We start from the raw sequence: 20,495 nt of genomic DNA, 5'->3' as shown, positions 1-20,495 counted from the left end.
ATTGTCATCGCAGTCATCCTCCACATTCACTGTATTGCCCGGCTTATAAGAAGGAAAAGAAGATAAAGGAGTATAAGTCCCTTGATGGTCTAACCTACACTGAGGCTCGTAAGTAGTATGCACGTCTTCATCCTGTGTCAGTGACGTGACATCTAGCTATGCTTTAGTTACATCGTCACCCCTTTTTCCCCCTCTTTACTCCAGTCCTGAACCCCTCTCCTCACCCCCTCCCCAGCTGCAGAAGTGTCCCGCTTCTTCGGCGTCTGCCGGACAAGGGCGCCCCTCCCAGAATCCCCCCTCCTGGCACCTTCCAGGCCAAAGGTCTGCTGCCACAAGACGACCACAAGAATCACGGTCTGTGGGCTCCAAGGTTGCCCGCTCTCTTTCTGTTCCAGATCTTGCTGCAGCTGGCTCCTTTTTGCAGCACAGCCCTCCTAGATCCTAAACAGAAAAGAAGAAACGCAAGTCCTGGGACAAGGAGACTCCGGTGTTTCCGGTGGTCCCGTCCTCACCTTCGCAACCTGACTCTGACCTGCTGTTCATGGATGTCGCCCCCTCCTTGTCGGTGATGGGTGGTGACCTGACGGCATGAGTGGCTTCAGCCTGTTCACCCCCCATTTGAATCATCGTCCTGTGGTTATCCAATGGAATTGTTATGGGTATTACAGTCACCTTCCAGAGTTGAAATCCATTATTTCGTTTTATTCTGCAGCTTGTGTGGTTCTACAGGAATCTGAGGACCACTCACCGACCCTCTGGTGCTTTCTGTTGCAGTTCGGTCGCTCCCCTGTGGGACTCTGGTGGCGTTTGTACGTTGGTCCGTACGTACATTGCTAGTACGTGGATTCCTCTTCAAACTGCATTGGAAACGGTTGCTGTTAGGGTCCACCTGGACTCTGGGGTCACAGTTCGCAATCTTTATCTCCCTCCTGACAGGCCCCTTCCACCTGCTGCCTTAACTGCCTTTCTTCAGCAACTTCTTCCTCCTTTCCTCCTTCTCGGGGATTTAATGCTCATCGTCCCTTCTGGGGCAGTGGATTCCATCTAGTCGGGTTCTTCTCATAGACATGTTTCTTGTAGACCACTACTTGTGCCTCCTTAATGATGGCTCCCCTACCCAGCTCCCCTACCCATTTCAGTGCCGGTCATTGTACATTTTTGGCCATCGATCTTTCTCTTTCTTCTCCTTCCCTCCTCCGTTCATTACACTGGTCGCCCCACGATGACCTTTGCAATAGTGACTACTTCCCATTGATTCTCTCACTCCCCGATGGACAGGTTACCTGGTTGGTCTTTCCAATGCGCCAATTGGCCTCTATATACTGCGCAGGTCGTTTTTTCTCAGTCTTCATAAAGTTGTATTGCTTACGTCCCACGTGATGAGTCTGATGCGATTGTTCACACTGTTGCCTTGCTATCCCACACTCATCTGGACCATTTAGTGCCGTCAAGTCATGTGGTGGAGTACGGCCATTGCCATTGCTATCCGTCGAACTTTGCAACTTCTTTAAGTGGCACCCATCCACTGTCAACCTTATTACCTTTAAACGCCTTCGTGCCAAAGCCCGTTACTTAATGTAACTGAGCATACGGATGTGTTGCGAATGCTTTGTTCCTTCCCTCTGTTCTACTGTCCCTATGTCACCGGCATGGGCTACACTTCGCTCTCACTGTCCTTGCCTCTCCTCGGCCAACAAAGGAGGCGGCCACGCAGACTTGTGATCTCACCTTTAGTGACACAGTCGTCAGATCGGCCAGCGCAAAGATTGGCCGTTCAACCTCCCCACTTTCGCCTGCTCACTCTTATGGCTCACCCTTCACTGGGTTCTGCTAAATCTCGAGCCCAAAAGTCAGACACCAAGACTTCGAAAAAAGAGCATACTCGTGAAGATTTTTTACGTACCCCAACTTCACAACCATCGGTTCCTCCTTCATCTAAACATCATGTTTCCATGAAGGCTAAAAAGAAACCCAGTTCCTCTCCTTCTCCGCCAAGGCGTGTCTCATCTACAGCACCACCTGGCGGTAACCGCCCTCGGCCATCTTCTGTGTTGCCGAGGCGCACTGCTGGCAGCCGATCAACCGGCCGATCGCTGGTGGCAGGAGCTGCTCCTGAACAACCTATGGATCAGGATCTTCTGCCTTCGGCTGAGTGCCGTTCCATGCTGTCGGTCGCAAGCTCTGAGCAGTCGTTGAGTTGATGGCAACCTTGGTCACATTCCTCCATTTTCTGTTCACCCTATGTCCATTATCCACTGGAATATCCGTGGCATTCGAGCCAATCGGGACGAATTGTCGATCCTCTTACGATCCTACTCGCCGGTCATCTTCCGTCTTCAGGAAACAAAGCTGCATCCCCACGACCGCTTTGTTCTCCCCCATTTTCAGTCCGTCCGATTTGATCTCCCCTCTGTTGAAGGCACTCCAGCACATGGAGGACTTACAATTCTTCTCCATGATACTCTCCATTATCACCCAATCCCCTTAAACACTTCCTTCCAAGCTGTCGCTGTCCGTCTTTCCCTTTCTGGATACACCTTCTCTCTTTGTACTTTATACATTCCATCGTCCACACCAATGGCACGAGCTGATCTCCTTCATCTTCGTGGTCAGCTTCCACCCTCCCTATTTGGTAGTTGGGGACTTCAATGCCCACCACCCGCGACGTGCTCTTCGCGTTTTCCGCCACCATCCTACTTTAGCCAACTGTATTCGCTATAAGCAGTTCCGTGCGCGATGCCGTCGCGTCATCTGCGATAGCAAGAAGGCAAGCTGGAACTTCTTTGCTACCTCATTTAACACGTTAACTCCCTCCTCGGAAGTTTGGAGTCGGATTCGACGGTTATCAGACGCACCTGGTTTCTCCCCAGTCTCTGGGCTCACTGTCACGCATGATACATTAGTGGACCGTGTCGCAATTTCTAACTCATTGTGTCAACACTTTGCTGAGATTTTGAGCTTTTCAAATTACCCGCTAGCATTTCTCCTGAAGAAACGTGCAGCGGAAGTGCAACCTTTTGCTTTCTCCTCACAAAATCGTGAAAGCTACAATACTGTTTTCTCCATGCGGGAATTCTCGCTCCTCCGCCCCAGGACCAGATGGTGTACACATCAACATGTTGCTGCATTTATCATACCATAGTCTGCGTTACCTCCTTTGCCTTTATAATCGAATTTGGACCGACAGTACTTTTCCCAGACGATGGCGGGAAGCTATCGTCGTTCCTGTTCCGAAACCTGGAAAGGACAAAACATCTCCCCTCTAGCTATCGCCCCATTTCTCTCACGAGTAGTGTATGTAAGGTTTTGGAGCATATGGTGAATTGCCGTTTAGCTTGGTGGCTGGAGTCCCGCAGTCTTTTAACACCTGCCCAATGCGGTTTCCGAAAGCATCGTTCTGCAGTTGACCACCTTGTTGCCCTCTCCACTTATATCATGAACAATTTTCTCCGGAAACGCCAAACAGTAGCAATATTTTTTGATCTGGAGAGAGCATACGGTACCTGTTGGAGGACAGGTATCCTCCGCACACTGTTCTCTTGGGGCTTTCGAGGTCGGCTGCCCCTTTTTCTTCGCGAATTTATGGCAGAGCGCACATTTAGAGTGCGGGTGAACACTACTCTCTCCCGTACTTTCTCCCAAGAAAACGGGGTACCCCAGGGCTCTGTGCTAAAGTGTTGTACCATTTGCCATTGCCATAAATCCAATTATGGACTGTCTCCTTCCTCTTTGTGGACGATTTTGCGATCTACTACAGCTCTCAACGGACCAGCCTTCTTGAACGACGTCTTCAAGGACGTCTCGATCGCCTCCACTCTTGGAGCATCGCAACAGGCTTCTGCTTTTCTCCCAGTAAGACCATTTGTGTCAGTTTTTGGTGTGGTATGGAGTTTCTTCCGCCTTCCCTACATCTAGACCCTGTCGACCTTCCGTTCGCGGCTAAATTCTTGAGACTTATGTTTGACAGAAAACTGTGCTGGTCCTCCCCTGTTTCCTATCTTTCGGCTCGCTGTCTGCGATCCCTCAACACCCTCCGTGTCCTGAATGGTACGTCATGGGGAGTGGACCGAGTGATCCTTCTCCGCCTCTATCGTGCCTTAGTGCGCTCGAAATTGGACTATGGAAGTATAGTTTACTCCTCTGCTCGGCTGTTTATTCTTCGGCGTCTCGACTCTATCCACCACCGTGGATTACGTTTAGTGTCTGGAGCTTTTTACACCAGCCCTGTGGAAAGCCTTTATGCTGAGACTGCTGAACCTCCGCTGTCCAATCGGCGAGCAGTCCTTCTGAGTCGTTATGCTAGCCATCTGTCTTCCATGCCTGCTAATCCGGCCCATGACATTTTTTTCGACGCCTCCTTGGATTTAGGGTATGCAGGCCGCCCTTCCTCCCTGCTACCACCAGGAGTCCGCTTCTGTCAACTGCTCCATTCTCTTTCCTTCCGCTTTCCTAAAATCTTCTTGACAACTTGGGGTACAGCTCCGCCTTGGCTCCGTCCCAGGACCTGCCTGCTCCGTGACCTTTGTCAGTTTCCCAAGGTACCCCTTCACTTGTTTATCGTCGGGCATTTGCTGCTCTATGTGCACAAATGAAGGACGCCACATTTATTTACACTGATGGCTTGAAAACATCGTTAGGTGTAGGGAGTGCCTATATTGTTGGCAACACCCCAAATCGATTTCGGCTTCCCGACCAGTGTTCGGTTTATACTGCAGATCTTTACGCTGATCTCCAGGCTGTCCAATACATCTGTCGCCATCAGCCGATACAGTATGTTATCTGTTCAGATTCTCTCAGCTCTCTCCTCAGTCTCCAAGCTCTGTACCCTGTCCACCCTCTGGTCCACCGGATTCAGGACTGCCTCCACTTGCTCCACTTGGGGGGGCGTCTCTGTGGCGTTGTTCTGGATCCCAGGACACGTTGGTATCTGGGAATGAGGCGGCCGATATAGCGACCTAGGCTGCAGTCTCTTCTTTGGCCAGCTATTCGCACAATTCCCATCGCCGATCTACAGAGTGTTTTATGTCGTCGTGTTACTCTTTTATGGCACGCACATTGGTCGACACTTCCCAATAATAAATTGCGGGACGTGAAAGCTCTTCCCTGTGCTTGGACCTCTTCCTCCCGAACGCGTCGTCGGGAGGAGGTAATTTTAACTACACTCTGGATAGGACACTGTCTTTTTAGCCATCGACATCTTTTAAGTGGTGATCCTCCCCCACTCTGTCCCCACTGCTCTCAGCTGTGAACGGTAAGACACCTTTTACTTGAGTGCCCCTATTTTATCCTGTTACGCGTCCGTCTGCAGCTGTCACCTGATATATCTTCCATTTTAGCAGATGACACCCGCTCAGCCGATCGCGTTCTCGATTTTATTAGTGCCAGTGATATGACGTCAGTCATTTGAAGCTCTTTTTGGGGACAACAACCCCTTTCTATAGTGGTTTTTTAAGCTTTCCTTCTGTTTTTAGCTTCTCCAATTTTTGAGTTTCGTTCCCATTTCTGCCTTTTCCTAAGTCACAGACAGGGCGCTAATGGCTGTAGCAGTTTTGCACCCTAAATCCATAAAAAAAAACCAAAAAAACAGAACTTCGCTCTCTCCAAGGTTGCCATCGGCAGTCTACCCTCCCGGGCCTTCACCTCCCGGATGGTCTTTGCACAGACCTGTTGATTCTTGTGGAACATCTTGTGACCCATTTTGCAATGGCATCAGCATCAACTTCCTATCCGGCTGCTTTCCTTCACTAGAAACACTGAGCTGAAGCTTCCGCCTTACATTTTACACCTTGTCAGTCTGAATCTTACAACGAACCTTTTACTGAATGGGAAATTTTTCCGCATTTTCTTCTTCTCATGAAATGGCCCCCGGCCTAGACTCCATTCATAACCAATTGCTTCAACATCTCAGCCCTCAACATCATCTTCTCCAGGTGCTTAACCGTATTTGGCTTCAGGGTGACTTTCCTTCCCAATGGAGGGATAGCATCGTGGTTCCTGCCCTTAAGCCTGGTAAGAACCCCTTGTTTGTCGAAAGCTATCGGCCAATTAGTCTGACAAATGTTGGTTGCGAGTTACTTGAACGGATGGTAGCCCGTCGGCTCAGTTGGGCCCTCGAATCTGGGGATCTATTGTCCCCTTACCAGTGTGGCTTCCGGGAGGGACGGTCTCTGATCGATCATTTACTTCGCTTGGAATCCGCAGTTCGGCATGCTTTTTCCCAGAACCGCCATTTGGTTGCGGTATTTTTTGAACTTCACAAGGCCTATGACATGGCTTGGTGCAATCATATCTTTCTTACACTTCGTGAGTGGGTCTTTGGGGCCCACTCCCAATTTTTATCCACCAGTTCCTGTTCCATCAGTTGTTCAGGGTTTGGGTTGGTACTGTTTTTAGTTCTCCACAGACCCAGGAGAATGGCATCTCACAGGGTTCCGTATTGAGTGTACTTCTTTTCCTCATTGCTATAGATGGACTTGTGGCCTCAGCCGGTCCTTTGGTCACCCCTGCTCTGTATGTAGATGACTTCTGCATTTGGGTTAGTTCCTCTTTGATGTCCTCTGCAGAGCGGCAGCTCCAGGGTGCTATATGGTGTGCCTGTGCATGGATCCCCCTCAACTGGTTTCTATCCTTTAAAATCACGGGTGGTCCACTTCTGTTACCATACTGTGGTCCACCCTGATCCAGAGCTCTACTGTCGCTGGACTATGGTCCACCTCAATCCAGAGCTCTACCTCAGTGCGTAACAATTACCTGTGGTCCCACAGTTTCGTTTTCTGGGTCTTCTTTTCAACAACAAGCTCACTTGGCTGGCTCATATGAGACTTCTCAAGATAGGATGTTTACGCAAACTCAATGTCCTTTGCTTCCTTGCCCACACATCTTGGGGTGCGGATCGTTCCACTCTTCTCAGCCTTTATCGGGCTTTAGTGGTGTCTCGCTTGGACTATGGTTGTCAAGTTTATGGTTCGGCTGCTCCTTCCACACTGCGCCTCCTGGATCTGGTCCACCATTGTGGTATCCATTTGGCCACCAGTGCCTTCCCTGCGAGCCCTGTTGATAGTCTCCTGGTTAAAGCTGGGATCCCCCCTTTCTGTTTGGCACTCCCAGCTTCTGGTTTCTTATACAATCACTGTCCGTTCCTCTCCCACTCATCCTTCCTATTCTATCCTATTCCCAGACCAAGGACGTCATCCACCTGATTCCCGCCCTCGGTCGGGTTTAACGGTTGGGCTCAGTCTTGCGTCTCTTCGTCCTATCTCCCACGATCCCTCCTCAACAACCCATCTTGGTTAGTTCCTCGGCCCCGGATTCGGATGGGTCTTCACCAAGGTCCGAAAGATTCTTTTTGCCAGATGGTGTTCCATTGTTTTTTCCATCAAATTTTATGGGAGTTCTGGGATGCTGTTTTTTACACCAGTGGCTTTAAATCTGCCGATTGTGTGGGATATGACTTCACGTCCTCTGTTGGCGTGGAAAATCATCTTCTGCCAACTGCATGTGGGGTGTTTACTGTGGGATTTATGGCAATTTCTTAGACCCTTACCTTTATTAAACAGTCCCAACTCACCTGTGTTTTGTTATGTACGGACTCAATGAGTGGCCTTCGGGCTATTGATAGGTGTTTTTCCCGCCATCTCTTGGTCTCGGCCATCCATGACCGTCTCGCTGATCTTCACCATGCTACTTGTTCCGTTGAATTCCTTTGGGTCCCTGGCCATTTGGGTATCCCAGGTAATGAGCTTGCTGATCGTTTGGCTGGGGGAGCAGTCACTTACCCCACTTCTCTGTAACCTCTCCTGCAGTGGATTTACGGCTTCACATCAAATCCCACTTCGCACGATCATGGACCAACTCTTGGGAGGCTACCTCCCTGTCTAATAAACTTCGTGCAATTAAGGTGACACCAGTCCCATGGCGTTCTTCCTTCCGCCTCTCCCGAAAGGCCTCAACCACCCTGTGTCGTCTCTGCATCGGCCATACCAGGCTGACACATGGTGTTCTTTGCGCAATGAGCCACCTCCACTTTGTGGTTGTGGAGCCTTCCGGTCCGTAGCCCACATTTTGGTGGAATGCCCCCTTCTTTTGGCTATGCGTACTAAGTACAGACTTCTCCGCACTTTAATGTTGGCTTAAGATTCCCGGATGGTCAAACTGACTCTGTTTCCTCCATGAAGGTGGTTTTTATTCTCAGTTTAAAGGTTTTTAATTTCATTCTGGTGTTGGGGTGTCTCCCACTGTAAGCTGTGTTTGGAGATTCCTGACTCCCCACCCTGGCCAAGGTCCTCTTTTCTCTCCCTTTTACTCTTTTTTTTTATCGCTTTTTAGATTTGGGTAGTGTCCTTTTACAGTACGCACGTTTACATTCTAGCGGTTGAACGCTTTTGAATAGCAGGTGGTCTTGCGTGTACTGCATTTAAACTAACTTTGTGTTTTGCCTTACAGCAGGTCTCGTCATGGGGGAAGCCTCATCAGAGAGGTCCACCACATGAGTGTCTAGGGAAGTGATTCCAGTGGTGGTTTCCTGTTCCCTTCCACTAATGATGACGAAATAACGAGGACAACACGTCACCCAGTCCCCCCCTGCGGGTCTGGGGGTTAGAAAAGACCAGAGTTATTCCATCCTGTCGTACGAGGCAACTAAAAGGAATTTCACACATTTCGGCCTTTATGTGACTGTCCCCTGTAGGGTTTGACCTCCATTCTTCAAAATTTTCCCTAAGAGTGAGCCAGTTGGGGAAGGGCGCCTTAACAAGGTGCATCGTGTCCATCATGCATTGAGATCTTTAGCCCACTTTCTCGTCGTCGCATTGCAGTCCTGCCTATTCTCCATCTCTTGGGCGAGGACACCTTCTTGGGTGCGTTTTCCACCATGCACTATGCAGTGCCGATTTCTGCTTCGACGATGACCATGGACTTCTTTGCACCTGATGTCCAGCACGGTAGCCAGTCCATTGTGGTGGGGCTGCCATGTACGCTGTTGATTGCAGCCCCCAGACCACATGGGGATGGGGATTGCTCTGTTGATGCCTGTGCCGTTTACTCACCACGTATGCCAAGGGGTAGATGCCCATCCCCCTGGGGCATCGGGACTCGTGGCAATGGCCATCCTGCCAGGTGGCCTTTGCTGTGGCTGGGTGGCGCCCGTGGGGAGGGCCCCTGGTCGGATTGGGTGGCATCAAGGCAGATTACATACGATGAAGCACAGTCCATCATCTGTTGCTGGTGGTGAAACACCAGCAGTCTCTAAGTGATCACGAGATCAATTCAACGCACAGAAGTATGACCCCAAATCGTTCCCCTCCCTGGCCACACCATGGGAGGAATGTCAGGCTAAGGATGGCAGCGGATCTTATTCGCCCTGGTACCTTGTATGTTCAAGAGCTGATGGGGAATCTTTCATGATGATGAAGCCTCAGCTTTTTGTTGAGCGTTTAGAGGGCAAGTTCGGGGAGGTAGAGGGGTTGTCCAAAATGAGATCTGGGTCAGTCTTGATCAAAATAGCATCTTCTGCCCAGTCACGGTAGTTACTCGCTTGTGACAAGTTGGGGGATGTTTCTGTAACCATCACACCCCATAAGAGCTTAAATATGATCCAGGGTATCATATTTCACAGCGATCTTCTTTTGCAGTCCGACAATGAGCTGCACACCAATTTAGAGTGGCGAGGTGTACATTTCGTACGGCATGTCCACCGGGGTCCGAATGATAATCAGGTTGCCACTGGTGCCTTCATCTTGGTGTTTGGGGGTGATACATTGCCCGAGAAGGTCAAGATGATGGTCTACCAGTGCGATGTAAAGCCCTATATTCCTCCCCCCATGCAGTGCTTAAAGCGCTGGAAGTTCGGCCATATGTCTTCCCGCTGTATTCACATGCTGAGATTGCGGACACCCATCACATCACGATACTCCATGTGCCCCGCCTCCCATCTGTGTCAACTGTGGAGAGCACCATTCACCTTGCTCGCCTGACGGCAGGATTCTCCAGAAAGAAAGGAAAATCATGGAGTGCAAGACACTGGACGGGCTGACCTACTCCGAGGCTAAGAGAAAATTTGAACGCCAGCATCCTCTGCGTATATCATCTTCTGCTGCCACTACAACAGTTCTGGCATCATCAGCTCTGCCAACCCAGGTCACCTCTCAAACCCAGAAGACTACACCTGCCCCCTTGATGGTGGGGGGGGGGGGGCGCATTTCCCTCCCTGTTGCTCGTACACCACCTACTACAGGAGCAAACACCCCCCCCCCCCACCCACCCAATCCATCGGGGACATCTGTCCCCACTTCTAAGCTGGAGAAGTGTAAGCCTTCTTCAGCTTCTCTGGCTAGGAAGGGGTCCCTTGGGTCACTCCCTTTCCAGGTTTCTTGTAGTGGGAAAGACGACACCCGCCAGTGGCTGAAGAGCCCAAAAGCAGCTGGTCATACGGCTTCACGCTCATCCTCAGTCCCGGAGACTGAGCCAGTGAAGTCCTCCTAGCCAGGGAAACCCAAGGAGCAGTGAGAGAAATCCATGAAGAAAACCCCCTAAGAAAAAGGAAATTGTGGTGGCACCCACACCACCGCTACCTACAAGCTCTGGAGCTGAGGATCTAGTGGAGATTTTGGCATCTGCTGAGGACCTAGATCTCGCCAGAACCTCAGACACAGTGGATATAGATTGCTCAGGCAATAAATCAGTGGCAACAAGTGACTCTGAGGTGTAAACTGCCTCATTGAATGTACCATGCCTTCCCAGTCTCAAGATGTCAATTGCGGTGGTTTTTTCCACCACATGGCTGAGCTACGGCAACTGTTAAGCTTTACACCTGCTATTTGCATTGCCCTCCAGGAAACGTGTTTCCAAGCTATGCGGACGCCTGCCCTCCGTGGCTATAAGGGATATTACGGAACCGTAGCGACTATAATAGAGTGTCGGGTAGAGTTTGCGTTTATGTCCTAAACTCGGTGGTGAACATGTGCCCCTTCAAACCCCTCTTGAAACTGTGGCTGTCAGAATAAGGATCACACATGAAATAGCTGTCTGCAATGTATATCTTCCTCCAGATAGTGCAGTACCCCTGAATGTATTAACTGCACTGATTCATCAACTCCCTAAACCTTTCCTACTTCGGGGACATTTTAATGCCCATAACCCCATGTGGGATGGTACCACGCTTACTGGCAGAGTGAGAGACGTCGAAACTTTACTGATGCAATTCGACCTCTGCCTCTTAAATACTGGGGCTGCCACACATTTCAGTGTGGCTCATGATAGTTATGGCCGTTGATTTATCAATTTGCAGCCCAGTATTTCTCCCATCTATCCACAGGAGAGCACATGACGACGTGTGTGGTAGTGACCACTTCTCCATTTTCCTATCACACCCCCGGTGTCATGCCCATGGACGCCTGCCCAGATGGGCTTTGAACAAGGCGGACTGGGGAACTTTCACCTCTGTTGTCACCGCTGAATCTCCACCACATGGTAACATCGATGTGAAGGTTGTGCAGGTGACTAGCGCAATTGTTTCTGCAGCAGAAAATGCGATTCCTCGCTCTTTAGGGTGCCCGAGGTGTAAGGCAGTCCCTTGGTGGTCGCAGGAAGTGGCTGAAGCAATTACGGAGAGTTGGCGAGCTCTACAGTGGCATAAGCCGCACCCTTCCCTGGAGGACCTCATAGCTTTTAAACAGCTCTGTGCCTGTATTCGCTACCTTATCAAACAACAGAAGAAGGTGTGTTGGGAGACATAAGTCTCATTGGGTGCCACAAGTCACCTTCCCAAGTCTGGGCAAAGATTGTCTTTTCGGGTACCAAGCCCCAACTGCTGTCCCCGGTGTCACCGTAAACGATGAGTTATGTACAGACGCAAACGCGATTGCCGAGGACTTTGCTGAGCACTTAGCTCAGCCTCTGCGTTGGAGAATTACCCCCGAGCCATTCGCACACTCAAACGGTGGCTAGAAGGGAGCATCCTCACATTCAATACATGCTGCAGTGAATCCTATAACGCCCCTTTACTGAGTGGGAGCTCCTCATTGCCCTTGCACATTGCCCTGACACAGCTCCTGGGCCTGATCGCATCCACAGTCAGATGATTAAACATCTCTCATCTGACTACAAGTGATATCTCCTAGTCGTCTTCAACTGGATCTGGTGCCATGGTGTCTTCCCATCAGTGGTGGGAGAGCACCATCATTCCGGTGCTCAAACCCAGTAAAAACCTGCTTCATGTGCATAGCTATTGGCCTATCAGTCTCAACAACGTTCTTTGTAAGCTGCTGGGACGTATGGTATGTCGGCAGTTGGGTTGGGCCCTGGAATCCGGTGGCTTGCTGGCTCCGTGTCAGGGCATCTTCTGCCAGGGTTGCTCTACCACTGAAAATCTTGTGTCCATTGAGTCTGCCATCCGAACAGCCTTTTACAGACAGCAGCACTTGATTGCCGTCTCTTTTGACTAACATAAAGCATACGACATCACTTGGTGATGTCGTATCCTTGCCACATTGTATGTGTTGGGTCTCTGGGAACCACTCCAGATTTTTATCCAAAACTCCCTGTCCCTCTGTACTTTCCGTGTACAAGTTGGTGACTCCCATAGTCCCATCCATATCCAGGAGAATGGAGTCCTGCAGGGCTCTGTATTGAGCGTGTCTCTATTTTTAGTGTCCATTAATGGTCTAGCAGCGGCTGTAGGGCCCTCCGTCTCACCTTCTATGCAGATGACTTCTGCATTGCGTACTGCTGCTCCAGTACTGTTGCTGAGCGGCGCCTCCAGGGAGCCATCCACAAGGCGCAGTCATGGGCTCTAGCCCACGGCTTCCAGTTTTCAGCCGCAAAGTCATGTCATGCACTTCTGTCGGCATCGTACTGTTCATCCGGAACCCACACTTTATCTTAATGATCATCCACCCACTGTAGTGGAAGCATATCAATTCGTAGGACTGGTTTTCGACACCTGTTTGACTTGGCTCCCTCATCTTCGCCAGCTTAAGCAGAAGTGCTGGCAGCACCTCAATGCCCTCTGTGCCCTCTGTTGCTTGAGCAACACCAATTGGGGTGCAGATCTCTATACGCTGCTGCAGCTCTACAGAGCCCTTGTCCAATCCTGAATGGACTATGGGAGTGTGGTTTATGGTTCGACAGCGCCTTCAGCATTGCATTTACTCGATCCTGTGCACCACTGTGGGGTTCGATTAGCGACAGTAGCTTTTAAGACGAGTCCGGTGACCGGCATACTGGTGGAGGCTGGTGTCCCTCCACTGCAGATGAGACGTGCACAACTGCTTGCCAGTTACACAGCACACATTCATAGTTCCCCTGAGCATCTGAATTACCGTCTCCTTTTCCCACCCGCGGCAGTCCATCTCCCGCATCGGCGGCCCAGATTGGGGTTAAGGATTGTGGTTTGCGTGCGGTCCCTTCTCTCCGAACTGGAGTCCTTCCCTTTACCACCTCTATTTGTGGTCTGTTCATGTACGTCTCCATGGTGTACACCTTGGTCGCAGCTTCGTCTGGACCTTCTGCATGGCCCTAAGGACTACATTAACCGCGCCACTCTCCCCTGTTGCTTCCTCGCTATTCTTGACGTGTTCCAGGACACTAAAGTGGTTTACATCAACAGCTCAATGGCTGATGGTCATGTAGGCTTCGCATATGTTCATGGAGGACATGTTGAGCAGCACTCCTTGCCAGTTTGCTGCAATGTTTTCACTGCAGAGCTGGCGGCCATATCTCGTGCTGTTGAGTACATCCGCTCATGCCCTGGCGAGTCGTTTCTCCTGTGTACTGACTCATTGAGTACCCTACAAGCTATCGATCAGTACTACCCTCGCCATCCTCTGGTAGTGTCCATTCAGGAGTCCATCTATGCCTGCCTAGATACTGCCTACAAGAAAATTAAAGAGACCGTTGGAGAAAAGAGAACCACTTGTATGAATATCAAGAGCTCAGATGGAAACCCAGTTCTAAGCAAAGAAGGGAAAGCAGAAAGGTGGAGAGAGTATATAGAGGGCCTATACAAGGGCAATGTACTTGAGGACAATATTATGGAAATGGAAGAGGATAGTAGATGAAGATGAAATGGGAGATATGATACTGCGTGAAGAGTTTGACAGAGCACTGAAAGACTTGAGTCAAAACAAGGCCCCGGGAGTAGACAACATTCCATTAGAACTACTGACGGCCTTGGGAGAGCCAGTCGTGACAAAACTCTACCATCTGGTGAGCAAGATGTATGAGACAGGTGAAATACCCTCAGACTTCAAGAAGAATAATAATTCCGATCCCAAAGAAAGCAGGTGCTGACAGATGTGACAATTACCGAACTATCAGTTTAATAAGTCACGGCTGCAAAATACTAACGCGTATTCTCTACAGACGAATGGAAAAACTGGTAGAAGCTGACCTCGGGGAAGATCAGTTTGGATTCCGTAGAAATATTGGAACACGTGAGGCAATACTGACCCTACGACTTACCTTAGAAGCTAGATTAAGGAAAGGCAAACCTACGTTTCTAGCATTTGTAGACTTAGAGAAAGCTTTTGACAGTGTTGACTGGAATACTCTCTTTCAAATTCCGAAGGTGGCAGGGGTAAAATACAGGGAGCGAAAGGCTATTTACAATTTGTATAGAAACCAGATGGCAGTTATGAGAGTCGAGGGACATGAAAGGGAAGCAGTGGTTGGGAAGGGAGTGAGACAGGGTTGTAGCCTGTCCCGGATGCTATTCAATCTGTATATTGAGCAAGCAGTGAAGGAAACAAAAGAAAAATTCGGAGTAGGTATTAAAATCCATGGAGAAGCAATAAAAACTTTGAGGTTCGCTGATGACATTGTAATTCTGTCAGAAACAGCAAAGGACTTGGAAGAGCAGTTGCACGGAATGGACAGTGTCTTGAAAAGAGGATATAAGATGAACATTAACAAAAGCAAAACGAGGATAATGGAATGTAGTTGAATTAAGTCGGGTGATGCTGAGGGAATTAGATTAGGAAATGAGACACTTAAAGTAGTAAAGGAATTTTGCTATTTGGGGAGCAAAATAACTGATGATGGTTGAAGCTGAGAGGATATAAAATGTAGATTGGCAATGGTAAGGGAAGCGTTTCTTAAGAAGAGAAATTCGTTAACATCGAGTATTGATTTAAGTGTCAGGAAGTCGTTTCTGAAAGTATTTGTTTGGAGTGTAGCCATGTATGGAAGTGAAACATGGACGATAACTAATTTGGACAAGAAGAGAATAGAAGCTTTCGAAATGTGGTGCTACAGAAGAATGCTGAAGATTAGATGGGTTGATCATATAACTAATGAGGAGGTATTGAATAGGATTGGGGAGAAGAGAAGTTTGTGGCACAACTTAACTAGAAGAAGGGATCGGTTGGTAGGACATGTTCTGAGGCATCATCAAGGGATCACCAATTTAGTATTGGAGGGCAGCGTGGAGAGTAAAAATCGTAGAGGCAGACCACGAGATGAATACGCTAAACAGATTCAGAAGGATGTAGGTTGCAGTAGATACTGGGAGATCAAGAAGCTTGCACAGGATAGAGTAGCATGGAGAGCTGCATCAAACCAGTCTCAGGACTTAAGACCACAACAACAACCATAACTATGCCCTGGAACAGTCCTGCTGCTCCATGGTGTTTGTGTGGATCCCAGGACATGTCGGAATCCCTGGTAACGAACTTGCCGACAGGCTGGCCAAACAGGCGACGCGGAACCGCTTCTGTAGATAGGCATATCCGAAGTTGACCTGCGTTCTTTCTTACACTACTGGGTTTTTCAGCTTTGGGAGACTGAATGGCATAACAGCACACACAACAAACTGCGTGTCATTAAGGAATCAGTTGTCCTCTGCTGGCTCCACATTAGCCATACGTGGCTAACCTATTGTTACCTACTATGTCGCGAGGACGCACCTCAGTATCACTGTGGCTCCCAAATGACAGTGGTCCACCTCTTCCTGGACTGTCCACTTTTAGCCGCCCTGCGACAGACTTTTAACTTTCCCAGCACCCTGCCTTTGGTGTTGGGCGACAATGCCTCCACAGCTGCTTTAGTTTTACATTTTATCCGTGAGAGTGGGTTTTATACTTCTGTGTAGGTTTTAGTGCATGTCCTTTGTCCCTCTGTGTCCTCCACCCTAGTGCTTTTAGGGTGGAGGTTTCAATGTGTTGCAGAGTGGCTGGCTTTCGCATTTATTTCCATGGTTGGCCATCCACTGTAATCTTTCATGCTTTACTCCCTTCTGTTTCTAGTGTCTCTCTCTTGTTTTATTGTCCTCTTTTGTTTCTTTTAGTATTCGTTGCCTTCCCTTCATTCTTGTGGCTTTCCCTTTCTTTCCGTTTTGTGTTATATATTTCGTCTGTTTTATTCTCACCCTTATGGCATTTTTTTATTAGGAGCAAGGGACCGATGACCTCGTAGTTTGTCCCTTCTCTCTCTTTCAACCAACCAACCAACACTCAGTCTATGAGCGGGGAATATCCCCGGCCCAGCTCGGAATCGAACCCGGACCCCTTGGCGTGACAGACCGCCGCTCTGACCACTCAGCTGTCAGGGCGGACTGTACTGCATCAGAGGTGGGACATTTCCTGCATCTAACATAGCTTTGGGGTTGTCCACTTGATGACTCGCCCCCTTTTGTTTTCATCATTGACAACACAACTGCACTTTTATGTTTTTTAGCCTTTTAACTTTTATCGTTATGACTCTCCTGAGATGTAAATCCGTCTGAATGGACTGCCTTTGAATCAAGGGACGACGACCTTGCTGTTTGGTCCCTTAAACCCCAACCAACCAACCCATTATTGCCCGTCTCCCACTGGACATCTCAGGCTCCCTTTTCGTTAATGATTTCGCCGTCTATTGCAGTTTGCCACGGACTTGTCTCTTTGAGTGGCATTTTCAGTGTTGTCTCGATTGTCTTTACTTGTGGAGCATAGGCAGCAGCTTTTGCTCTCCCAATGACATAACCATTTGTATGAATTTGGTTTCTGCCACTGTATTTACATCTTGGGCTTGCGGCTCTTTCGTTCATTGCAACTATGAAATTCCTAGGGCTCATGCTCGATAGGAAACTTTCTTTGTCCTCCCACGTCTTACATAGCCACCTGTTGTACTCGGTCTCTGAATGCCATACGTGTCCTCAGCAGTACTTCCTGGGGAGTGGATCGGACCACCTTCCTCCGTTCATACCAGTCCCTTGTCTGTTGGGATCTATACTGTTGGAGTTTTGGTTACCCATCTACATGTCCATCCATCTTACGCTAAACACAATCGATCATCGTGGAATCCGATTGGCCACTGGTGCATTTTACACCAGCCTGGTTGAGAGTCTCTATGTAGAAGCTGTCAAACTACCGCAGTCATACTGCTATAATTTTCTCCTCGGCAGATACGCATGCTGCAATGCGTGGCCACTCCTCCTGTTCCTCCTTCGATGACTCCTTTGATTGCCAGTATGGGGCGCATCCCTCTTCTCTGTTACCTCCTGGACTTCACTTTTGGCTGTTGCTCTAGTGGCTTGACTTCACACTACCTGCCACTCTTACCCAATCGGTGTAAACCCTTCACCACCTTGGCTTTGTGCTCCAGCCCTTCTTCATCTTTGACTTCACTAGCTTCCTAAGGACTCTACTCCAGACTCTCTCTATCACTGTAAGTTTCTTGACTTCGCATGGAACTTTGTGCTAGTACCGTTGTGTACACTGATGGCTAACCGTTTTGTCGGGTGTGCTTTCATTGTTGGCACACATGCTTTTCGGTACCATCTTCTGAAACACCGCTCAGTATTTACAGCGGAGCTCTTCGTCCTGTATTCAGGCCATGCAATACAGTTAGTGACACAGGATTTTCAATTGCATCATCTGCTCAGACTCTCTCAATGCCCGTCAAAACTTCTGTGTGCTGTACACCGCCCATCCTATAGTTCATCAGGTCCAGGAAAGGTTGCACTTGCTCACTCTTGATGGAGCCACTGTTACGTTTGTGGATCCCTGGTCACGTTGGTCTGACAAGAAACGAGGTTGCTGACGCTGCTGCCAAGGCTGCAGTCCTCATGCCTCGGTCCGCTAGTTCTTACATCCCTCCCAATGATGTCTGTGTTGCTGTCTGTCAGCAGGTGGTGTCACCATTGGCCTTCCCATCATGGGAACAAGCTCTAGGGAATTAAACCTTTCCCAGCGGCTTGGCTGACCACCTCTCATCTCTCTTGCCCTTATGAGATCATTTTAGCTGGGTTGTATATTGGGCACTGTCTTTTTAACCATCGCCATTTGTTAAGTTTTGATCCATCACCACTTTGTGCTTATTGTCCTCAACATTTAACGGTTTGATATTTCCTCACGGAATGCCCTTTTTTTAACCACCTACGTTCTAATTTATGTTTGCTGCCTGAGCTATCAGGCATTTTAGCAAATGTTGTGCTTGCTGTTGGCCACGTTTTACTCTTTATCCCTTGTAGCAATATGGTGAAGGACATTTAATCTTTAGTTCAGGACCTCCATTGTCTCTAAGGTGTATTTTGTGGACCTTTCTCAGAGTCCATGTTTTTAGCTGTCTTTCGATTGAGCTAATGTGTAACCATTTTTAACTCCTTTTTTGTCTTTGTGTTCTGCGGTTCTGACATACACTTATGATCCTAGCTGTTTTTGTGTCCTAAAACAAAACAAAACAAAGCAAAATTAGATCTGTAAACTGCTGGTGCAGAGATTTATGCTTGCTGTGCCGTGTCAGTATCGATACTGTACGTGTTCGATTTAATCGTAATTTGCATTTTTTTGTTCAAATTTAAATTGCCTGTTTTCAGTGCTGTTAGGTAATGAGACCTGATAACAGTTCTATATTTGATTAAAATTTACAGGTAACATGGCTTATGAAGTTGGCAGTTTATCAAGTCTAATTTCTGGAATAAAAGAAAATAGAAATAAAAAGATTATTTTTCAAAAGAAAATTATAAAACAACAGCAGTTTCCATTAACTGAGAAAACATCACAAAACAAAAGCAAAACATCCAGCTATGAAAATATTAAAATAAAGTCAAAAGTACACAGGTATGTATGTATGATGTATTTTGTCTTACCCTTACCCTTACCCTTACCCTTACTTACCCTTACCCTTTTCCAAACACTCATTTGAAATCAAGAGTGATATCAAACTTGGGATGAGAGGACTTAAAAATCAATCTAATCTTGTTCTTCTATGTCCTGAACTGAGAATCAAGGGAGACTTGAGCATGTCTGATTTAACAGAACTCTTTCCACTTTTTCTAGCAAAAGACATTCTAATTGTGTGTTTCAGTCTGCTAGCCATAAGTTATTTCTGTTATTTCCTAATTAGAAGATTCTGCTAGATTAATGTTGTTCATTGTGTAATATTACTAGGTTTATTTCTGTTTTCAGTGCAATTCAATACCTACCTGTGAAATTTATGACCTAACACACTTTTTAAACAAGTAGATTTATTATTGAAAGATTTTTCTTCTTCTAAAGTTGTTAAAGGTATCCCTGGATAAAGTTAACCCCCCACTCTCCTCCCCTGGGAGGCTCACAACCCTTTTGTGGAGATGTGCTTGGCTACCATGGGGGCGCCAGCCTGTGCAGTGCTACTTCCCTTCCTGTGCTGCAAGCCTATACTTAAATTTCTTTCCTCCTTTGCCTATCCGTCAGATGATCTTCCTGGTACAGAACCCCTTTGATGTGGTGCATGATTTAGGACTCTAGTTTTCAATTTCACTTCTGGTGCTCTCTATATCTTTTCATTAATAAGTACATGGCTCCCATTGTTTGGTTTGACCTGCCACCACTTTTCCAAATTGTCAGAAGTGTGGATTGTGCAGGTAAGGTCACCCAATGTGTATTATACCTTTGTGTCTTTTCAGTTTAGCTGCCTTTCTTTATAATAAGGTAATAGTCCAAAACCCAGCACGGTAGCCATAACGTGTGTGTGTGTGGGGGGGGGGGGGGTCGGGGGGGGCTGGGGGTGGGAGGGGGTTGGTCATAAAGTACCTGCACAGTGGTAGTCCTCTGACCACACAGTGATTGCGCTGTTGGTGCCAGAGTTGAACTCTCCACTTGTGTGCTGAGGAGTATGTGCCCATCATAACTTGGGCACAGGGACTCCTAGCAATGGATCACTGGCCAGGTATTTGTTGCTGAGGCTGGGTGGTATCCATGGGAAAAGCCCCCATTCGGAGTAGGTGGCACTATGGCAGGTGACTTGCATATGAAGTGGATGAAGCTTTCCCCCACTGGTCTGTCTCAACAGCCTCTTCCCCCACTGGTGGTCATACAGCCTCAACAGTCTCTTCAGAAGGAAAGAACTTATTCAGTGCTGAGTGATACATCACCTAAATGTTTCCTTCCTAGCTATGCTGTGGGAGGAATGTAGGGCAAAATGACAAGCAAAGAAATACTGTCCTTAATTCCTGGTTTGTACAGGGGTAGTTGAGGATTCTTTTTTGGCCACCAAGCCTTTATTCATTGTACAGAATACGGAGGACAAGTTTGAGAAAG

At 48.2% G+C, this 20,495-nt stretch overlaps 1 protein-coding gene across 2 annotated transcripts in view; it reads left to right on the top strand.

Annotated features, from left to right (window-relative positions):
• Nucleotides 1–20,495, top strand: part of LOC126473603 (RNA-binding protein 34) — an 89,350-nt gene that overhangs the window by 13,282 nt on the left and 55,573 nt on the right. For both annotated transcript variants that reach the window (XM_050100765.1, XM_050100766.1), the window contains exon 2: nt 18,845–19,034. In XM_050100765.1, coding sequence (XP_049956722.1) covers nt 18,850–19,034 — 185 coding nt within the window. In that variant the 5' untranslated portion in view covers nt 18,845–18,849. The remainder of the gene's footprint in view (nt 1–18,844; nt 19,035–20,495) is intronic.

Source organism: Schistocerca serialis, chromosome 4, assembly GCF_023864345.2.
Source record: "Schistocerca serialis cubense isolate TAMUIC-IGC-003099 chromosome 4, iqSchSeri2.2, whole genome shotgun sequence".
Taxonomy (NCBI): domain Eukaryota; kingdom Metazoa; phylum Arthropoda; class Insecta; order Orthoptera; family Acrididae; genus Schistocerca; species Schistocerca serialis.
Note: the sequence above shows the minus strand (reverse complement) of the source record. Positions and strands in the feature narration are given on the sequence as shown.